The following is a 26,860-nucleotide window of genomic DNA, read 5'->3' on the forward strand; positions in this document are numbered from 1 at the left end:
GTACCCGGCCCCGGACTGAGCATTTGGGAGATCCTCAACAATTTGCTTTCTGTGGTTTGAAAGAATCGGAGCCTCTGGGCTTCAAATGTAGCTATCGGATTTCTGATCTGACTTTTGGAACAATTTTTCATGACGGTTGTGAGTTTGGGGGAAATTTGCCAAGGGAAGGCTTTGGAATTGTTTTCTTAAGAGTTTCTTAGGAATGGGATCCTTTCTCCACCCACGTCTTGGAACCAGGTAAGAGGTGAGAGGTGGGTGGGGTGGGGGTGGGAGAAGGCGAGAGCACTTCCAGGTTGTCTTGACTTGTTCACGCTGTCAAGTTCAAGGAGGAGATTTTTCATATTCCTTTATTTCCTCTGCTGTGAAGCGTGTTGGAGTGTAAAAGTTGTTTCACAAAGTTATCATGGCTTTGAAGAAGGAACAGATATATGTAGAGTAACCCACACGTCTACTCACACACCTGTGTACGTAGGTGTCGGTGGCGCTGGAAGAATGAACTTGTGTAGGGAGGAGGGGCTTCCTGAAATCCGCGGGAGGTCAGCACATTGTGTATGTGTGTGTGTGTGTTGGGGTGGGGGTGTCGCTTAAAGACAGTGTCACCCAAATCCCCTCTAGCTTACAGCTGTAGGGAGCAATGGAGGAAAGAGACTTCATCTGGATGGGGTTGATGGGATGATGGGGATGGTTCTGCTGCTGAAACAAAATGTTAGGTTTGCATGAGCCGAAATGTCCCCTGTCCCCAGGGGGACCACAGGCACCACGCTCCCCTGAGGGGCAGATGTTGCAAGGGGTGAAGACAGAGCAGAAGCGGGGCTTATCCAGGCCTTAGCACCGGGTTGCTTACAGCCACGATAATATATTGACTTTAAGCAGGAGCCTTGGAGAAACCAGCGGCAGCTAAGAAAGACTGGGCAGTTGTATGGGAGAATGAGAGAAGGAGGCTAAGAGGAAGTGGGCCATGTTTTCTGGAATGAGCTAAAGAGAAAGATGAGAGAGACTATAATGGGAATTTCTTGAAGTTAGGGACCCAGCTTAATCCAATTTGTTAAAAATCTCTGGAACTTTTCTCAGCTGAATGAGGCTCGGCATGTGTCCTACTTGTTTCTAGAACATCCACCCCCTTCCCCCACCTCCTGCCGACCGACGTACACACTAGAGAGCTGTAGAAGGGCAGCATCTCCTAGAGGAATGAAGGGGAGGGGGAAGGTGAGTGAGCCCTGTGGGGCCCAGGCTCTGCTTGGAGGCCAGCCAAGCCGCTCACGGGGCCCAGGCAGAGGGGAGGGGATTGTCAAGGGGGAGTGACAGTCCATAATAGGGAATAAATTACTGCGAGAGGCAGGGATAAGAGATAATCAGAGCACGGTTTAAAGAGTGGAGCCGCAGACTAGACCGTGAATGTTGGAGGGACCTGGGCAGGGCATCTTATCCACCCCCTTGGTTTTCAGACATGTGGGCTCTGGGCAGAAGGGACCTGCAAGGTCAGGCAGCAAACAGGAACAAACCACATCCTCACCTGGGTTCCTGAAGGTTCCCACTTGTGCTCACTCATGGTGGACATCAGCCCCTGGCCTCAAGGCCTCTGTCACTTCGCATCCTTTACATCCCAGAGGAGCGACTGTGCGCATGGCCCATGGCTCTTCCAGTTGGAACCTGAGGCCAGCTCCTTGACCTTGTAAAACCAACCCAAAGAGAGGTGAGGAAGACAGGAACCAGCTGGGACCGGCACCAGCCACCAGGTGTCACTGATGTGCCTGCCTTAGCGTGGGGGAGTCCATCTGTGCTCCGTGGAACAGGCTTCTGGGAGATTTCCGGGGCTCCGCCCTTTCCAGAACATTTTCTCCTGAACTGCTTCCGGGCTTTGGACAGGATTGGGCCATCCCACTGATTGAGAACAGATGGTGGGTGGGGCTGGTGGCACCGGACCCTATGGACACCGAGGGGCCCAGGGCATCAGACCGGCAAGGGGGCCGCGGGACCCATCTGTACCCACAGGGGCCCCACCCCGGGGCTCTGACTCCGACCCCTCTCCCACTAGCTGAGTCCAAGTTCCTGGAACTATGCTTCTCCTTGACACCCTGCTCTTACTCTTGAGATGGAGGCCCAGCCAGGAGGGCGTGTGCTGAGAAGGGCCCTGAGCTGGTGGTGTGAAGAAACTGCTGGAGGCAGGCCCTTTGTGGGAACCCGGACCCTCCACCCTCCTTCAGCCATTCCCTTGCACTTCCTTGCTGGAGAACACGGGCTGGGAAAGAGCAAGTCCAACGTCTGGTGCCAGCGAACAGGGCGGCAGAGCAGCAGTTCTGGAAGGCGGGATCCGTGGCTAAGGGGCTGTCGGGGCCAGAGCTGCCCATGATGTTGGAGTCTCCAGCAGGACTTTGCAAACCTCACCTCGGGGCTGTTCTGACCACCTTCTGCTTGCTTCAGCCGGGACCAAGTTCCAGATGTTAGCCCGTGGTCCCGACTTACCCGGGAGTGTCAGGGTAGAGGAGGAGGAGAGAAGAGGATGTCTTTGGGCACAGCTCTGTGCTGCTGGGGCCAGAAGTGCGGGTGTGCAGTGGGTGTCCTTGAGCTGGGTGAACCAAATCGAGCCCTTGGAAGTCTTGCTCTAAAAGCCTCAGGAGGAGCAGAGCCCGTGGCTAGTCCCTCGGGAAGGTGGGAGAAGAAAGGCAAAGCTGGGAGTGAGAAAGGAGGATAGAGGACACGAACGGTGGGCACAGGCACCCGGGCCACCAGCATTCAAGTGCGGTCAGAGGCGATCCAGGGGGCAGAGTAAGGCCTAAATGACCACGGACTGCAGCAGACGGAAGCACATCATGAGATCCAGTGGGATGGGAGGCTTCAGGTGGTTCCCGTCCAGCCGCAGGTAGCGGAGGTGCGGCACGTTCTCCAGATCCGAGGAGAAGTCATGGAAGGCAACTAGATTGTTGGGGCAAATCTGGGTCCCATTGATCTCTGTGGAGAAAGAAGGGAGAAGTCAGCAGGCATGTGAGTGGAGGGGGGGTAGGACAGACAAGGCTGGAGGCAAAGATGAGGAAGGAGAAGGGGGGTGGGCCGCTGAGCATAAGAACTGGAGGGCTCTTCTCTGGAATTGGCTGACCTTGAGAATGTGTGACCAAGGGTGAGTCAACCCTACCCAGCCCCCCCCCCCCCCCCCCCCCCGCCACCAGGCTCACTTTACTTTAGAATCAATGAAGTCAGAACCAATCAACCGTTGTTGTTGGAAATTCACTCAGTGCAGTCAGGGAGGGAAGTCAGCAGGGAGCTGGACCTTCAGACGTGGGTGGGACCACAGCGGGTGGAGACGTGGGGGATGGGGTTCCGCTAGAGTGACCTCCCGACTTGAAGGAAGTTGTAGAGGCAGCGAAGGTCATGGTGGGATCCGGGAGTAGTAACTAGCACAGAGAGATATCCTAGGGAGATAAGCCAGACAGGTCAGCCGCGTGGTAGGCTTTCAAATGAAAAACAAGATTCCACTGTCTCCTTCGCCTCTGGTGAGGTGACGGCAGGTTTGTCATCTTCTGGATGAGTCTCTTCTTCCCCCTAAATCTTGCCTCTTTCATCATCAGTAGGGTCAGCGTTGCTGTTAGTGACGCTCGTCTTCTTCTTGGTCTCCTTCTTCCTCTCTCTTCCTCATTGGAGTAGCAGAAAATCAGTGGATTTTTTTTCACATGACCACTGTGACTTTGGACTGTGACCTACCACCCTGACACTCAGTTCCCAAATCTGTGAAGTGGCGAGAGTGGTACCTGCCCGTCACTCCAGATGAGAGGATGTTGGCAAAGGCATTGTGCAGACTGTCAAGGACAGGGCAGGAGGCAGATGAAGTCATTGCTGGGAACATGGCTATCACGCTGACCTAGGACTCCACCCTCTCTGTCCATTGGTGACACCGGAGATAGGCTGGGCACAGAGGAGACAGGTGGAGGGAGTGTGATTTTTCTGACTTCGGCCTCAAAGGGCTGGATGTTCCCTAGCAGCCTGCCCTTCCACACCCCGAGAGAGACTGCTGGCCATTCTGCCTGAATTTTCGGCCTATCTAGCTTTTGGGGTAATGCATTCCATCGGTTCATGAACTGCAGGATAAAATTAAACAGTTTCCCCTTTTCCTGACTTTGTTTTTTGCAAGCTTTAAAAAAAGCCCTCCCCTACTTCCTGTAATTACCCCAGATGAGTGAATGAACCTGTTCATTTGTTTCAAGATTCTAGAAATTCAACAATCTCCCTCTCATTCTTTGGCTTGGAAATGAAGGATTCCTAATGTTCTCTTAGGGGTGCTGCCCTTTCCCCTATCTCCTTCAACCCTACTGCTGCTACATTCCTGGCGTGGATGGAGCCTGGTTTTGTTCAAGGACCAGATAATATTCTCTCTTGCTTTTAAAGTGTTCTGTCGATGCTCTGCTCAGAGCTGACATTGTTGATCGAAGCAAAACTGGGACTTCCAGCCTCTTCTTCCGGGCTGCAATTTTTACCCCTAGCCCAGAACCCTATATAGATATAGCTTGGACAAATTTTGCCTGAAATGTGCTATCTTATGTGATTAAGTAGTCCAGCCTTCCAGCTAAATTCAGAAGGCGCCAGCGCGCTGGCGTGCTTTTCTGGCTGCCACATCTTCACCAGCTGCCTACCCCGAGTACATAGCTGCCTTGCTGTGTACATCCTTTTAAGATTCTTCAAAACCTAGGCTCAGGCTTCCTCTCCAGCTGCCAGCTCGTGCAGGGGACAGGCCCAGGACATTTCAGAGTAGTGACATTCAGAACATGTCACTGTTTTGCTTTCACGAGAATGTTCAAGACCACGTTCCACGTCTACCTTACCGGTAGATCTGGAGGGCAGAGAAACTGGGGCTAGTGAGAAAGGACAAGGAGGAAGAGCTGTTACCCTCCAAACATGGTATTCTGGGTACTTGGGTCAACTTTGTGACCGGAGGTATTATTCCCATTCTCATTTTACAGGTGAGAAAACTTCTCAGAGAGGTGAAATATCTGTTCAAGGTCACACAGACAGTAAGTAGCAAGGTCAAGATTTGAAGTCCGGTGCCAAACTGGGTGCTTTTTTGCTCTACCCGCCCCCTCCCCTTCTCCCTAAGCTCCTAGAAAGGATTGAGGCAGGAAGAGCCTCCACTTCCCTGGCTGAGGCCATCGCCGTGGCTGTGGCCGTGGCCGTGGCCCCGCCCCGCCCCCACTCACTCTCTATGCTGTTGTTGTTGAGGTACAGATGCTCCAGCTTGTTGCTGATGGCGGGCACGCTGCTGATCTTGTTGTGGGACAGGTGGAGCACAAGCAGGTTGGAGATGTTGAAGGAGTTCTTGGGGAGCCCCCGGTCTGACAGCCTGTTGTAGTTCAGGCGAATGAAGGCAAGGTTGGGGAAACCCTTGAAGTAGCCGTTCGGGATCGTCTCGATCCTGTTGCTGTCCAGGTAGAGCTGGTGAATGGCCGTGGGCACCTTGGGGGGCATCTTCCTCAGGATGTTGTGGGCCAGGTTGAGCTGCATGAGGTTCTTGAGGCCCTGGAAGGTGTCGGGCTTGAAGACGCCGTCGCTGAGCTTGTTGTGCTGGAGATCCAGGAGCAGCAGGTTGTCCAGCTTGCTGAAGACGCCGGGCGGGATTCTGGAGATCTGGTTCTGGCTGAGCCTCAACTGCTCCAGGTGCCGGGGCAGGGCCGAGGGCACCTCTTCGAGCTGGTTCTTCTCCATGTAGAGGAATACCAGACTGGGCAGTTTCTCCAGAACCTTCTGGTCTATCTTGCGAATCCGGTTGTTATCCAGGTTGATCCACCTCAGGCCGGTGGCATTCTGGAAGGACTCCACGGGGAGATCCGTTATGAAGTTGTTCTGCAGGTAGAGGTAATGGATGCGGGGGGGGATGACAGGGACCTTCCGGAGGTTGCGGCTGTCACAGTAGAGGGCGGATGGGAAATCCGGGGGGCAGTAGCATTCCCGGGGGCAGTCAGGGAAGATAGAGGGGGGGCCTGGTGGGAGAGGAGGGGGCAGGTCTGTAGGCTCCGATGGCTCATGGGGCGGAGGAAGGCTGGGTGTGGGCCTGGGTCTGGGTCTGGGCCTGGGCCTGGGTCTTGGTCGCCTTGTCAGCTGGCCTTGGGCCACTGAGGCCAAGATGAGGAGAAGTGGGAGGAGCCAGAAGAGGGATGACCTCATGGTCCAGGTGACGCACCTGCAGGGAGGAGACACAGGAAGTCATTAGCCTTCTGGACCTCTGGAATTAGAGACCCTGTCTTGGTACAAGAGTTGGCCAGGATGGGCCCCAGGGGGCCGTGGGAGAGACCTGTCAAAGCATCTCTTTGTCTGCCTGTACCCAGCAAGTAAGAAAATAACATGGGCTTGAGGGTCGGGACTCCCGGCCCAAAGACCTAGCCTGCTCTGGTGAGGGTGAGCCATCCCGGCAGAAGGCACATCGGCTGTGAATCAGGAGCTCTGGGACTTGCTGGAGAAGACCCTTAGCCGCTCAAGTGCTTGCTCTCCCCACTTACAGCATGAGCAAATCATCCCTGTTCCTAGAAGAGGGATGTTAGAAGACATGAGCCATAGGGTCCTAAGAGGTCCATCTGGAAGGGTCCTTAGAGATCCCACAATTCAGTTGTTTGCAGACTGTGCCCCCAGTTTTGTGGAGTCCCCCGAGGGAGGGAGACCAAGTGGGTGGCCCTGGGACATCCCCAGCTCGCCCTTGTGCCAACCTGAGCCACTCTGTATTTTTAAATCTGTGTAGAGAGCTTTGACCAAAGCATGTATTTGAAAGAAGAGCCGTGTTGCTAAAAATGACTTGAAATCCACCCTTCAAACCCAGACTCTACGATTTACAGAAATGGGGGGTCCTGGAGGGAGGAAGCGGCTTGCCCAGGCAAGGAAGCTATTGAACAGCAAACCCGGGACAAAAACCTGGGCAGGGGGTCTCCTGACTCCCAGAGCAGGGCTTGTGGAGGTCCTGGAAAGAAAGGAAAATGCTGCAGACAGGCTCTGTCTTGGGTCCGCCCCTGCTTGCTCCCCCTACCCACCCACCCTGGGCTCAGGGAACGCTGCTCTTTGCCAGCCAGAGGCACACCAAGAATTTCTCCCCAGATGTGGAGGCTTCTGTGAAAATAAACAGGGCAAGGATCAAAAGCTGTGGAGAAATCACTTTCATTTCTTCTGACTCAGTCTCGCCGCCCCCATATCCACTGGAGCTGCTGGTGTTGAGACTGGATATGAAGAAGAATTTCCTGCCGGGCCCCTGTGACATAGCGGAATAGGTCACCAAGGGCTATTTTGGGGCTGCGCTCCCCAGGGGCTCTGATGAGCCTTCAGAGGGGATCACATGGGTTGAGTTGAGTCAAGCTTGAAGAACAGCGAGAGGACCAGGGCTGCCCACTGAGTGGCAGGTCCCCCAGCCACCTCCCCTGGCCGTCCTGTCCCCTCTCCCCCACTGGGGCCTTCAGTCATCTGTTCCCACACTGCTTCCCTCGCCCACCTTGCTGCCATCTCAGGAGGTGGTGTCTGCCCCTCCCTTTCTGGAGGCCTGGTAGGGGGGCGGGGTACAGGCTCACTAACCTAGGGTGGACCTCCACGGTGTGTCCCCAGCTGCATCTGGACCCTGGGATTTTGCCCCTGGGCCAGGCCTCTCGCTGGATTTCCTTTGAGCCCACATGAGCTTACAGGCCTCCCTGGGATGCTTCTTGCTGGCTTTGCTCAAAGGAAGATGCTAGAAAACGCTCACCAGTGACTGAGTTCCGGGCCAGGTGCTCAGGAGGCATTGAAGGTGAGAGAGGGCAGAGCGCAACCCCAGGGGGTAGAGGGTGTCTCCCTGCACCTTTCACATGTGCCCTTCATGCCTACCCTGCTCGCTCTCTGTCCTGCACACACACACACACACCTCCCCGCACCACACACATAACCAAGTTCATGTTCACATGTTCACTGTGTGTATGTGTGTGAGTCCTTACACAGTCCTCTGAGAATGGGAGGGAGGGAAGGAGGGAGGGAGAAAGGGATGGAGGGTAGGAGCGAATGAGGGAGGGAGGGAGGGAGGAAGGGAAGGAGGGAATTAGGGAAAGAGGGAGGGAAAGAGGAAGGGGGAAGGAAGGGAGGGAAGGAGAGAAAGAAGAGGGGGAAGGAGAGAGAGAGGGTAGGAAGGAGGGAAAGGGGGGAATGAGAGAGAGAAGGAGGGAGGGAAGGAAGAAGAGAGGGAGAGAAGGAGGGGGTAGGAAGGTGAGAGGGAGGGGGGAATGAGGGAAAGTGGGAGAGAGGGAAGGAGCAAAAGAGGAAGGGAGGGAGAGAAGGAGGGAAAGAGGAAAGGAGGAAAGGAGGGAGGGGGGAGGAGAGAGATAAGGAGGGAGAGAGGGAAGGAGGGGGGAAGAGATTGGCCTGTGGCCTCTGTTACTTCTCCATCTCCCATTAAGGGGGTCCCTCCCCAGGTGGACCTCTCCAAAGGGGCCCACGAGGGCCATTTCCCTGGGCCTCCTGTCACGAAGAAGAACCGTGCAGTTAGATTCTTGGCTTTACCTCCAGCTGAGGATCCAACAGTCCCACAGGCCTGAAAAGAACAGACATTCATTGTAAACTCGAGTTCACCACTTAGGATTGGTGAACTATGAATTAATATTTCATAAGTCCTATAATTTTCTTGAAGATAGCGCAGTCATGTGCACTTTAAAGGGGTGGTTAAAGCGTTAGTATGCGGAATACAACATTTTTAAAAGCCCCAAATTTTGTGGCCCTATTTGTTTCGGCATTTCTTTATTTTCTGGTTACCTAGGAGCCGGAGATAAGCCAGAGGTCCCTCGGGATGGGAAGCGCTGCTTCAGGGAGGCTCCGCAGCCCTGGCTGCGGGCTCCCCATTTCCCTTCCCTGCCTTTGTCACCAGAAGCATCTACCAGGTATCAGACCTTGAGTTAAGCAGGTAAAACTTCTCCAGAATGTCCAGCAAAGGCCGCTCCGTGGGGCTCCGGGACTAGGCAGCTGGCCTTTGCTCATGGGTGTCCCCGAGGGGTTCGGGGTCTGGGTGGCCCTGGGGCTCGTGGTCAGGAGGGACAGTGCTCCTCCCATCCACAGTGAGCACAAGTCTTCCCCATGCCCAGCTCCTGCGTCAGACCCTTTGGGAACTTCTCCTATCTTCCCCTCACCCCCAGGCCCCAACCCCCATCTCGCAGTCTGACCTTTTTACATTCCAAACCTCTGAGGCTGGCCAAGCTCCTCTCAGAGCCACGAGGAGGGTTCGGGTTAGGAGAAAAAGTTCTCTGTGCCTGTTCCATGGAGAAACACTGCATTGGCTCAGCTCCCCTTCTAAGCCCCAGGGCTCAACCACTCTCTACTCAGTGTGTGTGTGTGTGTGTGTGTGTGTGTGTGTGTGTGTGTGTGTGTGTGTGTGCGCGCGCGCTTCTTTCTTGAGAAAACAGAGTTCACTTCTAAGGCTTTTTACACTGGGCAACGCCTCTTCCTGCTGGAGCCCGAGTGTCCAGAGGCGGAGGTCCTGACCGCAGCCCTTGCTCCCCGCGGTCCTCAGCGAGGTCCCAAGTCCCCGAAAGCAGAATCTGTGTGACAGGGTGGAGGCCCCTGGACTCCGAAGCCCGAAGTCACACTTTCTTCTCCTGCCTTCCAGAGCCTTCCATCCAATCAATACACGCCCTTGGGGTGGGTCAGGAGTGGGTACGATTTCTAGATTCCGTGCGCTCTTGTAGGCACACCTCCCCAGCCCCAGCTTTCTGCTGGGCAGTGCTCCCCGCTCCGTGGTCGTGGTCGGGCTCCCGTGCCCCAGCACCCGCAGTTCTGTGCCCCAGCACGGGCTCAAGAAAGCTGCTGCTTCACGGAGGCAAAGCCCAAGCCAACACCCACTCTCTCGCTTGGGAACATTTCCTGTGAGAGTTCTCAGCTGGAATTGCAGTTCCAAGTATTGGAGATCTGGGCTCGCATCCTGGCTCTGACCCTCCTCCCCGGGCTCTTGATTTGTGCGAGAACCAAATGAGATCACTCACATGAAGGCATGCTGTAGAGCAGAAAATCTCCACCAGGGGCAGGGGGTTCCTCTATTCACCTATTTATTTATAAAAGAGCCGGTTCTTTAGGGAGACTGACTTTTAAAGTGAACTGGCCCTCATCCCTGCCTGGCTCATGAGTTCATTCATTTGAGGCTCGGACGCCCAGGACTCGCGCAACGCTGAGGCTCCGGGCAGGGCTGGGTTGAAGTTCACGTAGGTTTGTCACATCAGTACGGGCAAGTTTAAGGGTGATTGGCTTTACTTGGAGAGTCTGGAATTGGGGCTGGGCTGGGAGGAAGGTTGCGTGTGTCTCCCCAGGGGTTGAAGGAGGATGACTCCACACTCCAGTTGACCCTTCAGCAACACAGGTCTGAACATCGTGGGTCCACTCACACGCAGACATTTTTCAGTACATGCATGTCCTATAAATGTGTTTTCTCTTCCTTATGACTTTTCACATCGCATTTCTTTTCTCTAGATTACCTTATTTTAAGAATGCAGTGTTAGCCTACAAAATATGTGTTAATCCACTGTGAACCTTCTGGTCACTGGTAGGCTATCAGTAGTTAAGTTTGGGGGGAATCAACAGTTACATGCAGATTTTCGACTGTGTTGTGGGGGTTGGTATCCCAACCCCTGTGCTTTTCCAAGGGTCAGTTGTACTCACTGGCAGTCTTGCTCTTGCCCTAAGCCTCCATGGCTTAACTCGGCCAGTCACCCCGCTGTGGAGAAGGGGACTGTCCCTGGCCCCAGGGCTACCACCATGGACATGGGGGTGACCCTCTTTCTTTGTCCCTTCTGTCTGTTCTATGTGGGGGTGACCCTCTTTCTTTGTCCCTTCTTTCTGTTCTATGTGGGGGTGACCCTCTTTCTTTGTCCCTTCTTTCTGTTCTACACCCAGACTTCTGAAAGCTGTCCGGCTCCCTTTATCTCTTCCAGAAGCCCAGAAGGAGGCTGGAAGCCGGGAGAATCAGGTGGTCATTTGCTAGCGGAGGAGTTGAGACAGGCCGCCTTCCCCTCCAGGCTGCCCGAGCCCCTCCAAGTAGGGCTCGTGTGGTCCTCAGGGAACGAGGAGGCGATGTTGAATCCAACACTATTGATGCAGCCGTCCCTTTCCTGGGGGGTGAGTCAGTGTAAGGGTGAGCTGACTGGGACAGCGGGGATACCAGACCTGGGGGGAGGGTTCTTGGCCCGTCTTCCGCTACCTAGTTACGTGACGCTGTCTTCAGCCTCAGTTTCCTTCCCTGTAAAACGGGGATAACACATTTTCCTATCCCTATATTCCTCACCCAGTTGTTGTCAGAAACAAGTGTGATAAGCGACTTTAAAATGAACCACAGATCAAGAAATACTAAAAATAAATATAACACTATTATGGAGAGACCATCTGTCTCCTCAGCGTCTACCACAAGGCAAAGTGTAAACAGAATGAAGGTTTTTTGGCCTGAGGCCACTAGTCCAGAAGAGCACGTCTTCCATTCTAAGGGACTAGGAACGGAGCAGGGGGAGAGGGCTGTCCTCTGACAGCTTGGTGCCTCACTGTACCCTTCGTCCTGCCTCCAACCCCCAGCATCTCCCACCCCTGAAGAAAGCCTTGAAGAATCTGTCTGATGCCTTGAGCACTCATAGAGCTGGGTCCCAACCCTGCAAGTCTCCTGTGGCTGGATATGCTGGCGCAAACCTCCTCCCTCTGCTGAGCTCCATTGTCCCCATCTGTAAAGTGGGCGTATTAACAGTTTCCTGTCAGATTGTTCTGAGGATTAAATGAGCAAATGTGTTTAAAGTGAGTGCTATGTGAACATTAAGCCGCTGTGGGCGTATTTTCAAAGTAACTGAGTCTCTTTCCCTCTGGCTTAGCCAGAGGGCAGCCCTGCCCTCCACCCCAAGGCAGAGACGGGTGGGTACTGGCTCTTCCACCCAGAGCAGCGTCCTCCCTTTGGGGCCTGTGACGCCACACATGGGTCTTAGAACCAACTCTCTGGAGAGACCACAGAGACCCGCAGTCACCTGGGGTGGGGGGAAAGCTCACTTTGTCTTTTCAATTCACTAACCCCACCTGAAGCCCTTCTGTGGCAGTTGCGGGGATGCTGGCCAGGGAAGGCTCAGTCTCACCTCCGTAGCTGGCTCTGGGGCCCCCTGTGATCTCTGACTTCCCCTCCCAACCTTTTGCACCTGGCTTTTTTGCCCCTTCCAGCCTGGTCCGTCTTCCCTCACCTGCCCAGGAAATGGGGCAGTCCACCGGGGAGGGGGAGGAGGAGTGCAGAGCCTGTCCTGGCTCCGAGCACATCAGGACAGACAGCTGTGGGGCAGGGGGAGAGGAGCTCTAGAAGGGATGGGGAAAGGCCCAGTCCAGTGCCCAGGGCAGGTGCATTAGCAAGTGAGAGGAAACAAGCTCTTTGGAGCTATCTTGGGGGAACTTTCTGGGATGTTCCGTAGGATGTGGTTGCCGGTGCTTGCAGGGAAGGAGGGGAGAGCCCACAGCAGATCTTCCCTATTTCTTCAGGAGCTTGTTCTCATGCCCCAGAAGACGGTTGCCCATGTGGGACACTCTGGAGGTCCTCTACCAGACGGTTCTTGTCCAGGAGACCACACAGCTCTCCTGTCCAGCTAACACTGCCCTGGGTTCTGGGTTCTTCATTCGCAGCTCGGGTCTCTCTCAGGCCCCTGATTCAGGTTCTCAAACCCTGACTGACCATCAGGAACCCCTCAAGCATTAAGCAGGAGATTCCTGGGCTCCATCTGGAAGGTCTGGAGTGACGGGTCCAGACAGCTATATTTTTAGTAAGCTCTCCAGCTCTCCACCTTGCCCCCAGGTGATTTTGAAGACCAAACGTATTTGGTGACCCTGATCTGCCCACCGACCTGCCCTGGGACTACACTCTCGCTGCTGTGGCAGAATTGGATAAGTTACAGGGAGGGAGGGGCTACCTGGAAAGGAGCCCCATTCAATGACCCACTTTAGCTTTCCCCTCCCTGACTGATTAAGGAATTACCGTCTTTTTGCCCTCTGCCACAGGCTCCCTTGCCAACCTGGGATGATTTTGAAATTGCTTTAAAGCGAAGCCTTTTCCGGCTGCCTGCAGAAAAACAACAAATGAGCTACCCCCAGAGCTGGGAATTCGGACCTCCAAGTCTTGGAAGCTGGGTTGCTTTCTTCCCTTTCTTTCCAAAAGCCAAATGGTTTGGACCAGAGAGGGAACGGCAGAGCTACTGGGGAGATACCGTGCGGGTTGGAAAGGCATTTTTTTCTCCTTCCTACTCAATTAAGTTCTAAAGAATGAAAAACCCCCTTCCGGCTCCTGCTCTAGTTCATCTCCTCCCTCTCGGCCTCAGCTTGGGACAGAGGATTTTCTTTCGTCTCTGCCATCTCAGTGGGAAGACGCACTTTGTCTTTGCTCTTCCAGCTGGGGAAGCATGTGAGAGTGTGAGAGACAAGATGGAGTGTGTGTGTGTGTGTGCGTGTGTGTGTCTACAGGCAGCTGGTCTCCGTGCTCCGGCTCAGCATGTGGGATGCTGAGTGTGGAGGTGAACGGACAGGACATCTTTCTACTGCGTGTGTGTGTATTTATGTGTGCGTGTGCAGTGAAAATGCAGCCTCCCTGTGACGTGTGTGCGCCCCGGTGGCGGTGTGTGACGATATGAGAAAGGTGCGAAGAAATGGGTTCTAGAGTTGGGTTTCCATAGAAACACCTGCTGTGTAGGAATACTGTGCTCAGCTTAACTCCCTGTGCTGCAGCAAACCTCCGAACCAAGAACGTTGAACTTCTGCATGGAGCAAATACATGGGCAGAGTGAGGGAGAGAAGGTAGAGAAGGGCTCAGAAAAAATGTGGAAGCCTTATTGGAGCTCATCTGAAAGGCGTCTTTCCTACATCAAGAGGAGAAAAGGTGGGAGGAGGGAAGGAAGGAAGGAAGGAAAGAAAGAAGGGAGGGAGGTGGGGGAGATGGAGACCAGATCAGCAAGGTCAGTGGGATAGATAGATAGATAGATAGGAGGAAACCTGCTGGAGGAAGGGGTCTTCCCCCCATCTCCCCACTGGGCTTACCTGCACGCACCTGCCTCTCCTCTCAGTTGTGGGCTTAGTCCCCCGGCAGGGCTCCCCCTCTTCCTCCCCAACCCTTTCGGTGGAGCTGTGGCAGCAGAGAGCCAGCTAGAAGTTCTGATGTCCCAGTGGTGCCTGCGTGCTTGTGTTTGCCTGACTTTTCTTCTACCAGATCCTAGTGGGGTGGGGAGGTTAGGTTAGGGGGAGGGACAGGCAGATTGTAGAGAGGGAGGAGAAGGAGGAGGGAAGGGAGGGAGGGAGGAGAGGGGAAGGGAGGGAGCTTGGGAAAGAAGGAATGACAACAATAAAGTCTTTATTTGGCAGCCAAAACTCCCAGAGACTCCATCCACACACCATGCCCACTAACGGACTCATTTTTAATAACATTTCCTTCTGCCGCTGTTGCTTCTTGGGGGGAGATGGTTGGACCCACGTTTGGAAAACAAGCCAAATTAACAGAGGAAGAAGGCATGAAAAGCAAGCTCTGTACAGGCCAGAGCTGCGTAACTGGGTCCGGCCCCAGCCTGTCCCATTCCTCCTCCTCACCATTGCCCGGCTTCTGATGCCTATCACCTCCCTGGTGTTACATTCCCAGACCAGTGAGGGGTGTGGGTTATTTCCTCTGAACAGTGACCATCCTGCCCTTCTTACCTCCCCTGGGAGGGTTACAAGGGAGTGGGGTCTTGCTGGGCAGTGAACTGCCAGGGAGATGGCTTTGATTTGGTTGCCGGAGGGATGTTCTGAGGACCAGAGAGGGACGAGTCTGGCCTGGGGGTCACACAGCACAGGCAGACGGAATGAAGATTTGATGTTAAGACCTGAAGTCTCTGTCCCTAGCTCATGTGGACAATATTACTGTCATCTTTCAATTTCTCCATAATCTCACGCTCAGGGGAGATCCAGGGCTGTGTGATCCTCACACAGTACATGAGGAAATCCAAAGGCCCCCTCTTCACATCATCCCAGAAGACCGTTTCAAGCAAGACCTTCACTCTCCCACAATCTCCCTTCATTAAAAAGCCACAACACATTTGCCGATAAGTAGCGCCCGGCAAAACTTCCTGCTGCCCCAGGCAACTATTTAGAAAACTCAGTGCTTACTTTTTCTATCATCCCAGATAGAGCCATGGAGCCTAGTGACAGTGAGCTGCCTCCAGCCACCTCCAATCTGGGGTAGAGGAAGGAAGCCTGACATTAGGGTCCATGGCCCCGGCTCTGCCACTTATAAGCTGTGCTGAGTTGGGCAGGTCCCCAGATCATGTGAAGACTCTGTGTCCTCGTCTCCACGATAGAGAAGACACCTGCCTCCCAGGGTTGGGAGGGTTCAATGATATCATAAATGGTGGTGGGGTGGGGGGAGCTTTAGAAACCAGGAAGATGTTTGGGATGTGCCTGGGAATCAGCCTAAGTAATGGAGAAAGAAAAAAAAAAAAACCCACTTCTCTCCCTATCCCCTTCCCCCCTAAAGCTCATGCCTTCCACACTCTGCTGGGAAGGTCTTGCTGGAAGTCAGCACAATTCTAGACCCACATTAGCTCTGGATGTGCCAGGCCACTCATGAATTTGGGTTTTCATCCAGATGGGATATGTCTCCTCCTGCAGACCAAGCCCATCAGCCCCTAGACTTGCTTGGTTTCCTTGGGGTGCCAGGCGGTAAGGGAGTTCCAGAAAGATGAGCAAGATACATGAGGCACAGAGAGAGTGATTGGGGGAGACAAGGGTGGAGATAGATAGTGCAGGTGTGTGTGTGTGTGTGTGTGTGTGTGAGAGAGAGAGAGAGAGAGAGACTTGCTTCCATTTTCATGGGTTTCCATCCACATCCCAGAGTCTGTGCTCCTTGATGATGACCAGCTCCAAGCCCTGTCAAGTCAATGTTTCTCCCTTCCTTCCTCCCTCCTCTGCCTTGTCCTAGGCTCTGCAGAGAGGGTCTAAATGAAGCACACAGATGGCCAGGGGAATATTCTGGAATCTCAAGAGTTGAGTTTGCTAATTGATGGCCTGTGGATCTAGAATGGCTTGAGAACCCGACATGTATTTTGATAGCTCATTAACAACAACAACAAAAAAACCTTTTTATTATGGCAAATTGAAAACACGTATGCATCTACATATTACACAATAGTATCAATACACAACACATGTTACAGAATAGTATTAATAACCCAATATACCTAACAACGTGCTTTCACAATCACCAACTGATGGCTCATCTTGGTCCCTCCATGCCTCCCACTCCACAAAACCCACTAGAATATTTTTAAGCATTGATTTTTTTCAAAGATATTATTTATTTATTCTAGAGAGAGAGCATGAGCTGAGGGAGGTGCAGAGGGGAGGGAGCAGGGGGAAGGCATCCCAAGCAGGGCTTGATCCCATGACCTGGAGATCCCATGACCCTGAGATCATGACCTGAGCCGAAAGCAAGAGTCTGACAGTCAACAGACTGAGCCACCGGTCGCCCCAAAGCATTGATATTTTCAGAAGTGGGATTTGAAGCTTTCAGGCAGAGAAAGCACTTCCCAGTTGAAGACAATCGCCATCCTTTGGTGCTGTCTTATCGTAGAGTCAACAGGCTAGATGACCTCCCTTAATTACTTCCCTGCCTCTTCCTGGAGATGTTTGAGGTCATAAGCACTGGTCCAGGGTCAGCAACTGAGAAACGAAGTGAGTCGGGGCAAACAGGGGATGCTGTAAGGGCGAAGGCGGCAGGTTCTCCCAGTCAAGCTGCCTTTCTCATCTGCTCGGCAGAGGACAAAACCGCCTCTAGAGTGGGAGACAGGGGGCTGCGTCCTTGCCTTCCACATGCTGTGTGACCTTGAAGATGCCTCTCTCCCTCTCTGGCCTCGGTTCCTCATCTGAAAATGTGAGGTTGTGCTAGGTGACCTCGGAGTTCTCCTCCAGCCCGAGTGTGAAGAGAGCCTGAGATGTGGGGTCAGGACCCTGGGCTCACATCTCAGTTCTGCTACTCTAGCTGGTTGGTGAGCAGATCTAAGGCAATTACCCATGTTCTGTCCAAGGCACACGCGGGATAACTCAAGGGTCATTGGAAACATCAGATGGGAGAACATTTTGTGGTTCACTGGTTTCATAGAGCCAGACCCTGACCTGAGACTCTTCCAGAAAGAGCTTCCTCTCTTCGAGTCTTGGAGACCCCACCTGGCATAGCCTCACCCCCAGGGAGGCATTGATCTCTTCCCAGGTCTCAAGGACGACATGAGGACAACCCTGGGGGCGGTGGTGAAAAGTCGGGCTATGTTGGCTGCGGCTGCTGCTGCTGGCTCCTAGGAGGGGGCTGGGGCAGCTTGAAGGGGATGGGGGGAGGATGAGGGGCCAATTCGGGGAGAGAGGCAGGGGAGGGAGGCCGCGCTCCAGTGTGGCGCACTGGACCTACGTTTACAGAGACCCTGGACCCATTCACTCTCCCACCCAGGTTGAAACTATCTGAGAGCTCACAGCTCTCTGCTTATTTGACCCCGATGGCAATGGCTGTCTTGTTACAAGCAGTGAAACTCGCAGCCCAAGAAGAAGGGGTATGACTGGGTCCCATCCTTTCCATCAAAATACAGAAGGGAGGCAACTCAGGCTCCTCACCTCCCCAACGTCCCACCCCGGCCTCTGCCAGGAAGGAGCAGTGTGGCCTGGAGGAGTTTTGGCTCAGACTTCCCTGTGGTCATCGGGTACACAGAGGTGGGCCTTGGGAGGGACTCTCGCCCCTCACCCACTGAGGCTCACAGCATAGGGCGGCTAGGGGTCCTGGCAAGTACGGAACAGTGAGAAGCTGTGAGAGGGGGAGTCCAGTGGTTGCTTATCCCCCCACCCCAAGCCTGGGGGGCCGGGGTTACCTGGGGTAAGTGAGCCCCGGTGGTTGGAGGTAGCGTCCTGCTCATCGTGGCATAACCCACAGCCCCCACCAGGGGCTTGGCACAGCCTGGACACTCAGCGGGAGTCTGTTTCATCACGTTTAAGAGGGTTGAACAAGGAGATTCTCTGTCACTCGCTTTATAAAAAATGTGGTTTTTGAATATGAACAGGTACTGCAGTGTCTTAATTCAAAATCCAGAAGATACAGAAGGTTGTACAGTCTTCTTCCCCGTGCTGTCTCCCCTCCCCCAGCTTCCTCCAGAAGACAATCAGTGTAGCAGTTCCTTGTGTCTTGCTACTGCACACACCAGCGATTCGTACGAGCAACTGTGCTCTTTTATTTTTACTAAGTGGCTTATGTCGACAATCATTCCATCTTGGTATATAAGGCTCTCTCTCTCTCTCTCTGCCCCGTATTTATTTGGCCAGTCCTTCTTGATGGGCGTCTGGTCCTCCTGTCCCATTTTTTTTTAAGGTTTTGTATATTAATTTGACAGACAGAGATCACAAGTAGGCAGAGAGGCAGACAGAGAGAGGTGGGGGAAAGCAGGCTCCCTGCTGAGCAGAGAGCACGATGCGGGTCTCGATCCCAGGACCCTGGGATCATGACCTGAGCCGAAGGCAGAGGCTTTAACCCACTGAGCCACCCAGGTGCCCTCTCCTGTCCCATATTTAAGGTAGTCAGTGCCGAGTCTGGGTCTGGTTCTGACTCTGCCTCCTCTCCATGTGAACTTGGAGGCCTTGAGCTTCTGGCTTGTCCGCTCTGAGCCTCCGTTTTCTCAGCTATAGGTGACTGGGATCTCCTGTAGGCCACCAGCTCAGTAGTTCAGTTATTCTATAATCTAACTTTCTCCTACCATTTGATTTCCGAACCTCAGTGCTCATTTCATGCATGGTGGAAACCTTCCTCTCAGTCCTCCTTGGTATCCCTCCCCCTGGGATTTGGACAGCGGCTCGGGTGAGTTAATGAGGCTCCAGGGCCTGGATGGGAGGGTGTCGGGGTGGGGGTGGCCACAAGGTTCCCAGTTAATATCCCCCCTGGGTTGCTGCTGGCCACACTGCCCTTCATCCTGGGAGGCCCCTGGGTGGGGAGGGGGGCTTCTGGCACTTTCTAAGACTGTGTGCAGAGGACAGAAACCTGCAGAGCTGTTATTTCCTCCTGGAGATATGCTGGCTGCCTGCCTCTCTGCCCGGGCCTCAGTTTCCGCAGGTGCCCCCGACCTGGCCCCAAGCAGGTGCCATTTCTTCTCTGAGTGGCAGAAGCTTCCTTGTCCCCCTTACTTCCAGCCAAGACACTTATCTGTCCTCAGGCACTCCCAAGGGCTGACGCTTATGGAACATGAAGCCAGTGGGACTTGGAGGCTGTCTCCATGTCTATGTCCCCTGAGGCAGGGTGCACAGAGCTGGTCCGCAGGTTCCAACCCAAGGGAAGGAGCGGCAAAGACAGGCGAGGAGGAATGGAATATCTGTTGGCCACACGGTAAACGTACTGGGACAGAAGGATCTGAAATCCTTTTCTACTCACCGGCCATGGTCCTGCCTATGGCTTGTCGACTCATGGGCCGGCCGAGCAGTCCCGCTGCGCTGTCAGCAGGTGTAAGCCGACCCCCCTGGCCTGGGGGGCTCGGTCAGCACTGCTTCCGACACTCCTCAGGGGCCGGAGAAGCCAGCTCAAGGGAGTGGTGATGGCATTCTGCCTTCCAGGGGGTCCTCTCCCAGGTCCTGGGATGCCTCAGCTGCCCCGCCATCATCCCATCCTGGCACTCCGGTCGAACTTAATTCTATGTCGTGAAAATCACTTTTCACAAGTCACAACACCTGGCTCCAACTTCCGGGTCCCCGGTGTCACCGGAAAAGCCAGCAGTGCCCCCCGGCTCCGTGCAAGAGAGGGCCAGGCAGTGAGGCCGTCTCACAGAGGGCACACCCCCCACAGCCAGGTGACAACAGCCAGTCTGTGGACGTGTGTGGTCGGTCACGCCCCACGTCGCAAGGTCTAGGAGGGCAGGAGCAAGGCAGTCGCCACATATGGCCTTGGGCGTCCTCACTCCCGCACGAGCACCCGGCATCACCTTTAAACTGGGCGGTGGCGACAGCGTGAGCTAAAGCTCGTTGAGGCTCTCAGATGCCAGGCATTCTTCTTCGAGTACAGCTCCGTTCCCTGTTCAGCTCCACGCGGCAGGTGCTACTGTAATGCCCACGTCACAGGCAGGACCCCAAGGCACAGACGGCTCCCGTCTGTGGTGGAGGCAGGATGTGAACCCAGGTTGTTCTGCCTCCCGTGCTCATGTTTGTGTACCTCTGTGCCCTCGTGATGCGTAAAATGCAAATCGTTTCAGATCATCTCTAGGTCCGCGCAGCTGGGTATCGGCTATTTTCAACTCATGCGGGTTTAATGATCATCAAAAAAAATTTTTTTTTTTGGTGTTGGAAAGAAATCCTCACACGAGAAACCGCTGAGAACCACTGACCCGGGACTCAGTTTCTCATCTCTACAAGAGAGTTAGTCTCCATGTTTGTCTTTCTTACCCTCCGTACGGGCTCCCCGAGATCCGTCAGGCTTTTGTGCCCACCGCCCCTTTCCTGCCACGGCCTGGACCACAGCTGGAGCAGCCTTCCGGGTCTCCCTGCCATGCCTCTCCCGCTGCTCTTCATTCCCCCAGGCTCCTGCTAAGGCACTGATCTGCCCAAGTCTCCCCTCGGTGGCTCCCTGTCCCCACGATGGTTCTTCCCCAAAGCGTGTGTCAGAGTCATCTGAGAGTTCTGAGAAATGGCGAGAGGCCTCAGCCTCTGAGATACGGATTCAGTCTGATCTGGATCCTTCACGGCTGTCACCACGAGTGATTCGGGCCCACACCCTTGGCCGACAACTGCCGCGCACAGAACGCAGCCCAAGCTCCCGGCTCCGGCTGCTGTGTACTTCCCCGGCCCCATTTCTCAACCTCGGAGGCAGCCTCACAGCACCCAGAATACCCCAAGCTATTTCGTATCTACACATCTTTGCTCACAGCTCCTTCTGTCCAGACAGCAACCCCTTCCCCGAGGTGTTCTATCTTCTAGAATATTCTGCTGCCAGTGCTCTCCTCTTCAACTGAAGGGAGGGATGGCCACTCTGTCCATGTGCTGCGGCTGTCCTCTGGAGTGTGGTCATCCCAGGACCTGCGCCACATCCCTGCCCTCCCCTCTTCTCCTCTCTGCCTGGTCCCCAGCTCCCCAGGGGTCTGGGCCCAACCGGATTCCTCCTCAGAGCCCGGGACCTGGAAGGGTTCTGACACACAGTAGGCGCCCCTGTCCCAGGGAGCCTGGAAGGACCAGAAGAGTCTGTCGTCCTGTGTGTTTGCGAGTTGTCACAGAACGCTCCCGCGGGCATGTTTCTGCAGCCGCTCACTTTCTGATCTCCTTTCCAGGACCCACACAGTGTGTTTCTTTCCCAAGACACACACCGGACCGTGAAATTCCCTTGCGTTGGATTCGGCAGAGTTTCTTAGCTGTTTGCGGAACAGAATCAAACGTTTTAGCGTGACGTCTGCGGTTCCCACAGTCGGACCCCGCTTCCCCGACATTCGCATGTCCTTCCATGGCTCTTCCAGAACCCGGGAACCAGGTCTCCCTGGTTTTCGTGTCTCTAGGCCTCACGTGACCTTCTTCCCTTAGTCTCCATCTGGGGAGCTCCTATTCACCCTGCAAGGCCTAAATCTTCTATTACCTTCTGCATGACATTCTCCCTGATTCCTCTGGGCAAAGTGCTCCTGCTCGTGCTCTCCTGGGCCACCACTGTATCACCACACTTGCCATGAGTGACTGCTCATTTCCTCTCTCCCCACCCTGTGTGACTGAGGGTCTCCAAGGCAGAAGACCAGATCCTGGCAAGGGAGCCGGCGCCTCAGGAATGATCAGAATAGCTCACGTGTGCCCAGAGCTTACTCTGTGCCCTGTGTGCACTTGGCATCAGCTCGTGCCACAAGAGCCCCAGGGGCGGGTATTATTATCATCACTGTCAATACCATTTTACCAAGTGTTATCCAGTCCCTAAATGCTGAAGCCAGGATTTGAACCCAGGCAGTCTGGCTCCAAGGTCCATGCTGTCTACACCAGACTGCTAGTGTTCAGAGAATGAATGGTGATCCACAGGGGGTGTGTGTGTGTGTGTGTGCGCGCACGTGCTGGTTGGTCAATAAAACATAGGACCTTTTTAAAAAAGATTATTTATTTATTTGACAGAGAAAGAGATCACAAGTAGGCAGAGAGGCAGGCAGAGATGGGGGGAAGCTGGTCCTCTTGCCGAGCAGAGAGCCCGATGTGGGGCTCGATCCCAGGACCCTGAGATCATGACCCAAGCCGACGGCAGAGGCTTTAACCCACTGAGCCACCCAGGCGTCCCAAAACATGGTATGACTTTGTGTCTGCCCATGCCATTCCTGGGGTGAAGCTAGGTTGGAGCCCTGGTCTCTGGAGGCCTGGACTGTGGCTTTTAATAAAATAACAGCTGTCATCTCTTCTAGCAGGTGGCGCAGATGCTCGTCCGGCCCTCCCATTACCTCACAGGCCTCGGCCTCCGTTCTTCTTATTTCTCCTTTCTTCTGTTTTACGACGTCTGAATGGTTGGCTTGCAGCTTGAGGACTAGCGCCCGCCTCCCTCCTGGCCTCGTGGGCCCCTTCCTTCCACCTGTGGTGCAGAGCCCTGGCCTTGCTCAGGGCCAGATGACAGGGCTCGGGCTGCCCACCTCTGGCTCCCTTCTGAGTCTATGAGCCTCCTGACTCCAGGCCCTGCAAAGGGAAAGGACCCAGCCAGAGGCAAAGATGGAAGCCAGAATGTTCTCAGTCCCCAGTTTCCTGCTTCGGAGGCCCAGGTCGCTGCGTCAGAAGTGCTCCTGCGGGATGTCTCAAACAATGTGTGGATTTAATCGTGCCTACTGCCTGGGGCTTCAGCACCTCCTGGGCTGGTGACACAGGGCAGTAGCAGACTGAAGCAGGAAGAAGGAGGGAGAGCACATCCCTGGGTAGCTGTCTGGCCTGCCCTCTCCCCAGGCTTGGCTCTGCAGAGAGCGGTGCCCCCATCCAGCTTGTGTGCAAACACCCCTTCTCGAGCAGCTCCCTGGAGCCTCCCACTCACACTCACGCCTGCGCTCGGTACCTGGGTCTCCTACTTCCGCTCCTCATATGCTGTTGCTCTGCCCTTAGACTATCAGGTTGAACATGTCCCCAGTCAGACGCCGTGTCTCCCCCATCAGACTGGCATTTCCCAAAAGCAGCATGACAAGGGTTTCTCCCAGTTGATGGTGTGGGAAAGAGCAGTCGTGCTCAGCTTCATCCCCACTGTCCCTACTCAGTGCCCTGTGAGCATGGCTGGGGGCTTGGGGCCCATTCACTGAGCTCCACGGAATGAGCCAGGAAACGTGCTTCCTTCTCCTGTAAGAGCAGACTCACAGACTAAAACCGGCAGTACCTACACAGACAGGACAATCGGGACACGACCCACAATGACTGTCTGACCCCAAGGATACAGGGTAAAATATAAATAATTTTTTATGGCTGCAGCTCATGAAACAGTATTCAGGAAAGATCCAGAGCATTGTTATGAAGTGTCTTTGCCAAGAGACACTGTGTTTCCTTCTTGGTGTTTATGCTGGCCTTGGCATCCATGGACAGAGGATTTAGCCAAGGGAGCTCTGGCCTGAAGGCTGTGAGCAGGGAAGTAATTTGCTGGGCACAGAGGCTGCCCCTGCAGTGAGGTAATGTGGCCCTCCCAGACAACCATCCCAGATGCCCCATCTTGGGCGACACTCTGGGAAGGGACCCTGGACAGTGCAGCAAGACCCCAAGGCTCCAAGTTATGGCCTCCTGACGACCCTCCCCCCACTGAGGCCCTGGAAGCTGCCCCCCCCACCCCCATTAATCTAAGGGCCCCAGGCCTGCTATCACATCCCAGAAGGCGGTTCTGAGGACAGTGTAGGGCTTTCAGGCTGGAAACAGTGATGCTAGCGATGGTGCGGCCCATCTTGGCCCACTTCAGGTGTGGGGAATTTTCAGGCCCCGGCGAGCCAAGCCACAGAATGAAGGCAAAAAGGCAAAACATGTTTTGGAAGGTGGTTGGCAGCCCTGTCCGTCTGCTCCATCAGCCAGGGCTCAGTGAGAGGCTGTGGGGCTGGCAAAGTGGTGTGGGGGGTGGGGGAAAACAGCCAGGACCCTGGTGGCTCTGCTTTCCCCGGAGACCCCCCGAAATGAAGGCTGTCACCCCACCATGCTTCCCCAGTGTTCCGCAGACCGAAATGATCTTGTTGGGAAGTTCTTCCTTCCCTCCACCTCGCCTCTCATGCTGGAATTCAGGCTCCTCTCTTGTATTTAGGACCTTACTGGAGGAAAAGGGAAGCCCCCTGCCGCCTTCAGCAGAACTTGGACTGGAGGGAGCTCTGGGCTCCTTGGAGGTGGGTGCTGGGTGACCGGTGTTGTCACTGGCACTGTTGTGTCGTTAGCGTTACTCATCTGTGGCCCTCCTGAGGGCAGTAGCTCTCGGCAGGCAGCCACGCTCCTGTCTGTTCCTGGAGGTGGGGGTGTGCGGGGGCCTGGGGACAAGGAGGAAGGCCGCCCGATGGGAGCCTGGCTTCTCGTGGCGCTGAGGCAGCGCTGAGGCAGGGCGGGTGTGATGTGGGTGACCCCGGGGGTGTGAGGCTGTCACACTCGGTTCCTCCTTGGTGGCCTTCCTCCTCTACCTTGGCCTGCCTCCTCTGCCCCCCTTGGCCCCCTTCACCTGTCCTTCTGCTGCCTCCCTTCCTCCTGGGCCAGGGCGGGGGCAGGGGTGGCTGCTCGGTCCTGGCTTCCCCCTCTTTCCTGCCTTCTGCTTCCTCCTGCAGCCCCGCTTGGGAGGGGATATGAAATTCATTAGCGGCCGGCCGCATTGCGGCAGGATTAAGTCATGGGCCGCTGCTCTCCAGCCCTGCTCTCGTCCCCTCCCATCGGGCCCAACAGCCTCCGCACCCTGCAGGCCCGCCAGGACTGCCGGCTTCAGCTCAGCGGGGGAGGCCGCGCACTGCCTGCTCCCCCTCCCCGCCCCCCCGCCCTGGGACCCTGCTCCGGATCCCCTCCCCATCCGGGCACCCTCCTCCACATCCACCACCATGGTGAGGCGCAGGGGGCTCCAAGCTGCTCACTTTCCAGCCTTCCTCCTGACCCCACTCTGCTTTCTAAGCCCAGAGCTGGGCCCTTTCTTGGGTCCCTCACCCTGATATCTGGCTGTCCTAAACCCATCTTCCGGTGCCCCTCTGCGTCCCCGTCAGGGCTCCTGGGCCCGCCCCTGCCGCCACCCGCCTCCTTGGCCCTGTCCTTCTCTCTTCACTCGAGGCTCCTTACCTCATACCTTCTGCTCGCCTCTTGAGACTGTCTTCAGAGCAATTACTGAACTGAAGTCACTTGGGGTCCCCTTCAGATCACAGCTCTGTGAGGCTCACGGTGTCCCCAGCACCCTGCACAGGCTTGGTGCTGTTCACGGGTGTTGCTTGTTCTCGTTCACGGATGTTCCTTGGGTGCCTACTTTGTGGCTGGTGCCGTGTGAGGCTCTGAAGAGGTCAAAGAGACGTGGTCTCTGTCCTCCTGGAGAGCTCATCTAGTGGGAGAAACGGAAAATAAAACACCTTTAAAAAGATCACAGTGTAAAACCTATGTCTATACAATTTTTGTCAGTCATCTATCCACAGAGCTGACAAAAAAGAAAATAGACGCGATAGTAGAACATCGTAAGTAGCCAGGTCACAGGCCGTGCTTCGAAGGGCCGGGGAAGCGTACACAGGAGGTGCCCACCACATTTATGTAGTGTATGAGGAATTAACTGCAATATTTTACAATTTTTACAATTAGCTACTATTTCTTGCCCCTCCTTGCTTCCAAGCTGAAGGCTGTCTGGTCTCTACCACCTAAAAATACCTTTAATCATATCCTGTCCTAAATTAGTCTCTCATTTGTTTGCCTTGTATTAGTCTTGTCTTGTTCATCATAATAATCACAATTTCCATGTATTAAATGGCTACTATGTGCCAGATGCTATGTTAAGAACCTTATTATATCACCTCAGTTAATTTTTATCCCCATTTTCAATATAAGAAAATTGAGACTCAGGGGCACCTGGGTGGCTCAGTCGGTTAAACATAGGCCTTTGGCCCAGGCCATGGTCCTGTGGTCCTGGGATCGAGTCCCGCATCGGGTTCCCTGCTCAAGGGGGCGTCTTCTTCTCCCTCTGCCTGCAACTCCCCCTGGTTATGCTCCCTCTCTCTCTTTCTCTTTCTCTCATTCACACTGTCTCAAATGAATAAATACAATCTTTAAAAAAAAAAAAAAAGAAAAGAAAAATGAGACTCAGATTAAATAACTTGTGAGAAGCCACCAGGCAGCTGTAGTAGATCTGTGTCCTCTATTTCGTTATCATCTCATGGGAAGGGGCCCCAGATTCCACAAAAGTTGCCGGGGAACCAAGTGGATGGGGACGGACAGGTCTGGAAGGACAGCTCTGCCCCAGGCTCCTGCTGGACCCAGCAAGAGTGGGTTGGCAGGCTTCCTACTGCTCGGAAGGCTCTGCCTCAGGGCCCTTCATGCCCCTCTCGGCACCTGAGGAAACACGAGAAGACCCACCCTGCTCTCCAGGTCTTGCCACCCACGTCCCAGAATGCCCCACTGTCTTCACTTCTATGTCTCTTCACCTACCCTCCCTTCCTTCAAGATCTGCCCATAAAAGAAGAGGGATAAGGCATTCTAGGCCTTTCTCTTCTTATAAGACAAGGCTGCCTTCTTCAAGAGGCATCTCTGGGTTGATCCCACCCATCTCTGGCCCCTCAGGTGCTCCAGATCCATTCCCACGTACCTCCGGATTTAGCCTGGTGAGCCATGCAGCCCCATGTGCTACCTACTGTCCACTCTTCACTGTGCAAACTCATTAGCGCTGCTTTTATAACCGGGAGCATTTCACTCCCCCTTCACCCCACCTTCCCCGTAGCCAGACTTCAGGCTCGCGGATGAT

General features: G+C 54.6%; 1 protein-coding gene across 2 annotated transcripts; it reads right to left on the minus strand.

Annotated features, from left to right (window-relative positions):
- Positions 1 to 331: 331 nt before the first annotated feature.
- LOC123928315 (proline and arginine rich end leucine rich repeat protein) lies at positions 332 to 14,161 on the minus strand. Of its 2 annotated transcripts, none has more exons than XM_045983424.1 (3): positions 14,012 to 14,161; positions 5,184 to 6,163; positions 332 to 2,949 (listed from the first exon to the last, which is right to left on the minus strand). In XM_045983424.1, the coding sequence occupies exons 2-3, from the start codon at positions 6,145 to 6,147 to the stop codon at positions 2,774 to 2,776; spliced, it is 1,140 nt and encodes a 379-aa protein (XP_045839380.1). In that variant the 5' UTR covers positions 6,148 to 6,163; positions 14,012 to 14,161; the 3' UTR covers positions 332 to 2,773. The 2 variants fall into 2 exon arrangements, with proteins under 2 accessions (XP_045839380.1, XP_045839379.1); XM_045983423.1 differs by having other exon boundaries at positions 14,002 to 14,161.
- Positions 14,162 to 26,860: the final 12,699 nt, after the last annotated feature.

Source organism: Meles meles, chromosome 17, assembly GCF_922984935.1.
Source record: "Meles meles chromosome 17, mMelMel3.1 paternal haplotype, whole genome shotgun sequence".
NCBI lineage: Eukaryota > Metazoa > Chordata > Mammalia > Carnivora > Mustelidae > Meles > Meles meles.

Excerpts from the sequence above, each read along its gene's own strand:
- LOC123928315 (XM_045983424.1), bottom strand. The coding sequence starts at position 6,147 with ATGAGGTCATCCCTCTTCTGGCTCCTCCCACTTCTCCTCATCTTGGCC. Across the intron at positions 2,950-5,183 it reads CAACAACAACAGCATAGAGA|AGATCAATGGGACCCAGATT; the intron begins GTGAGTGGGGGC and ends CTTTCTCCACAG.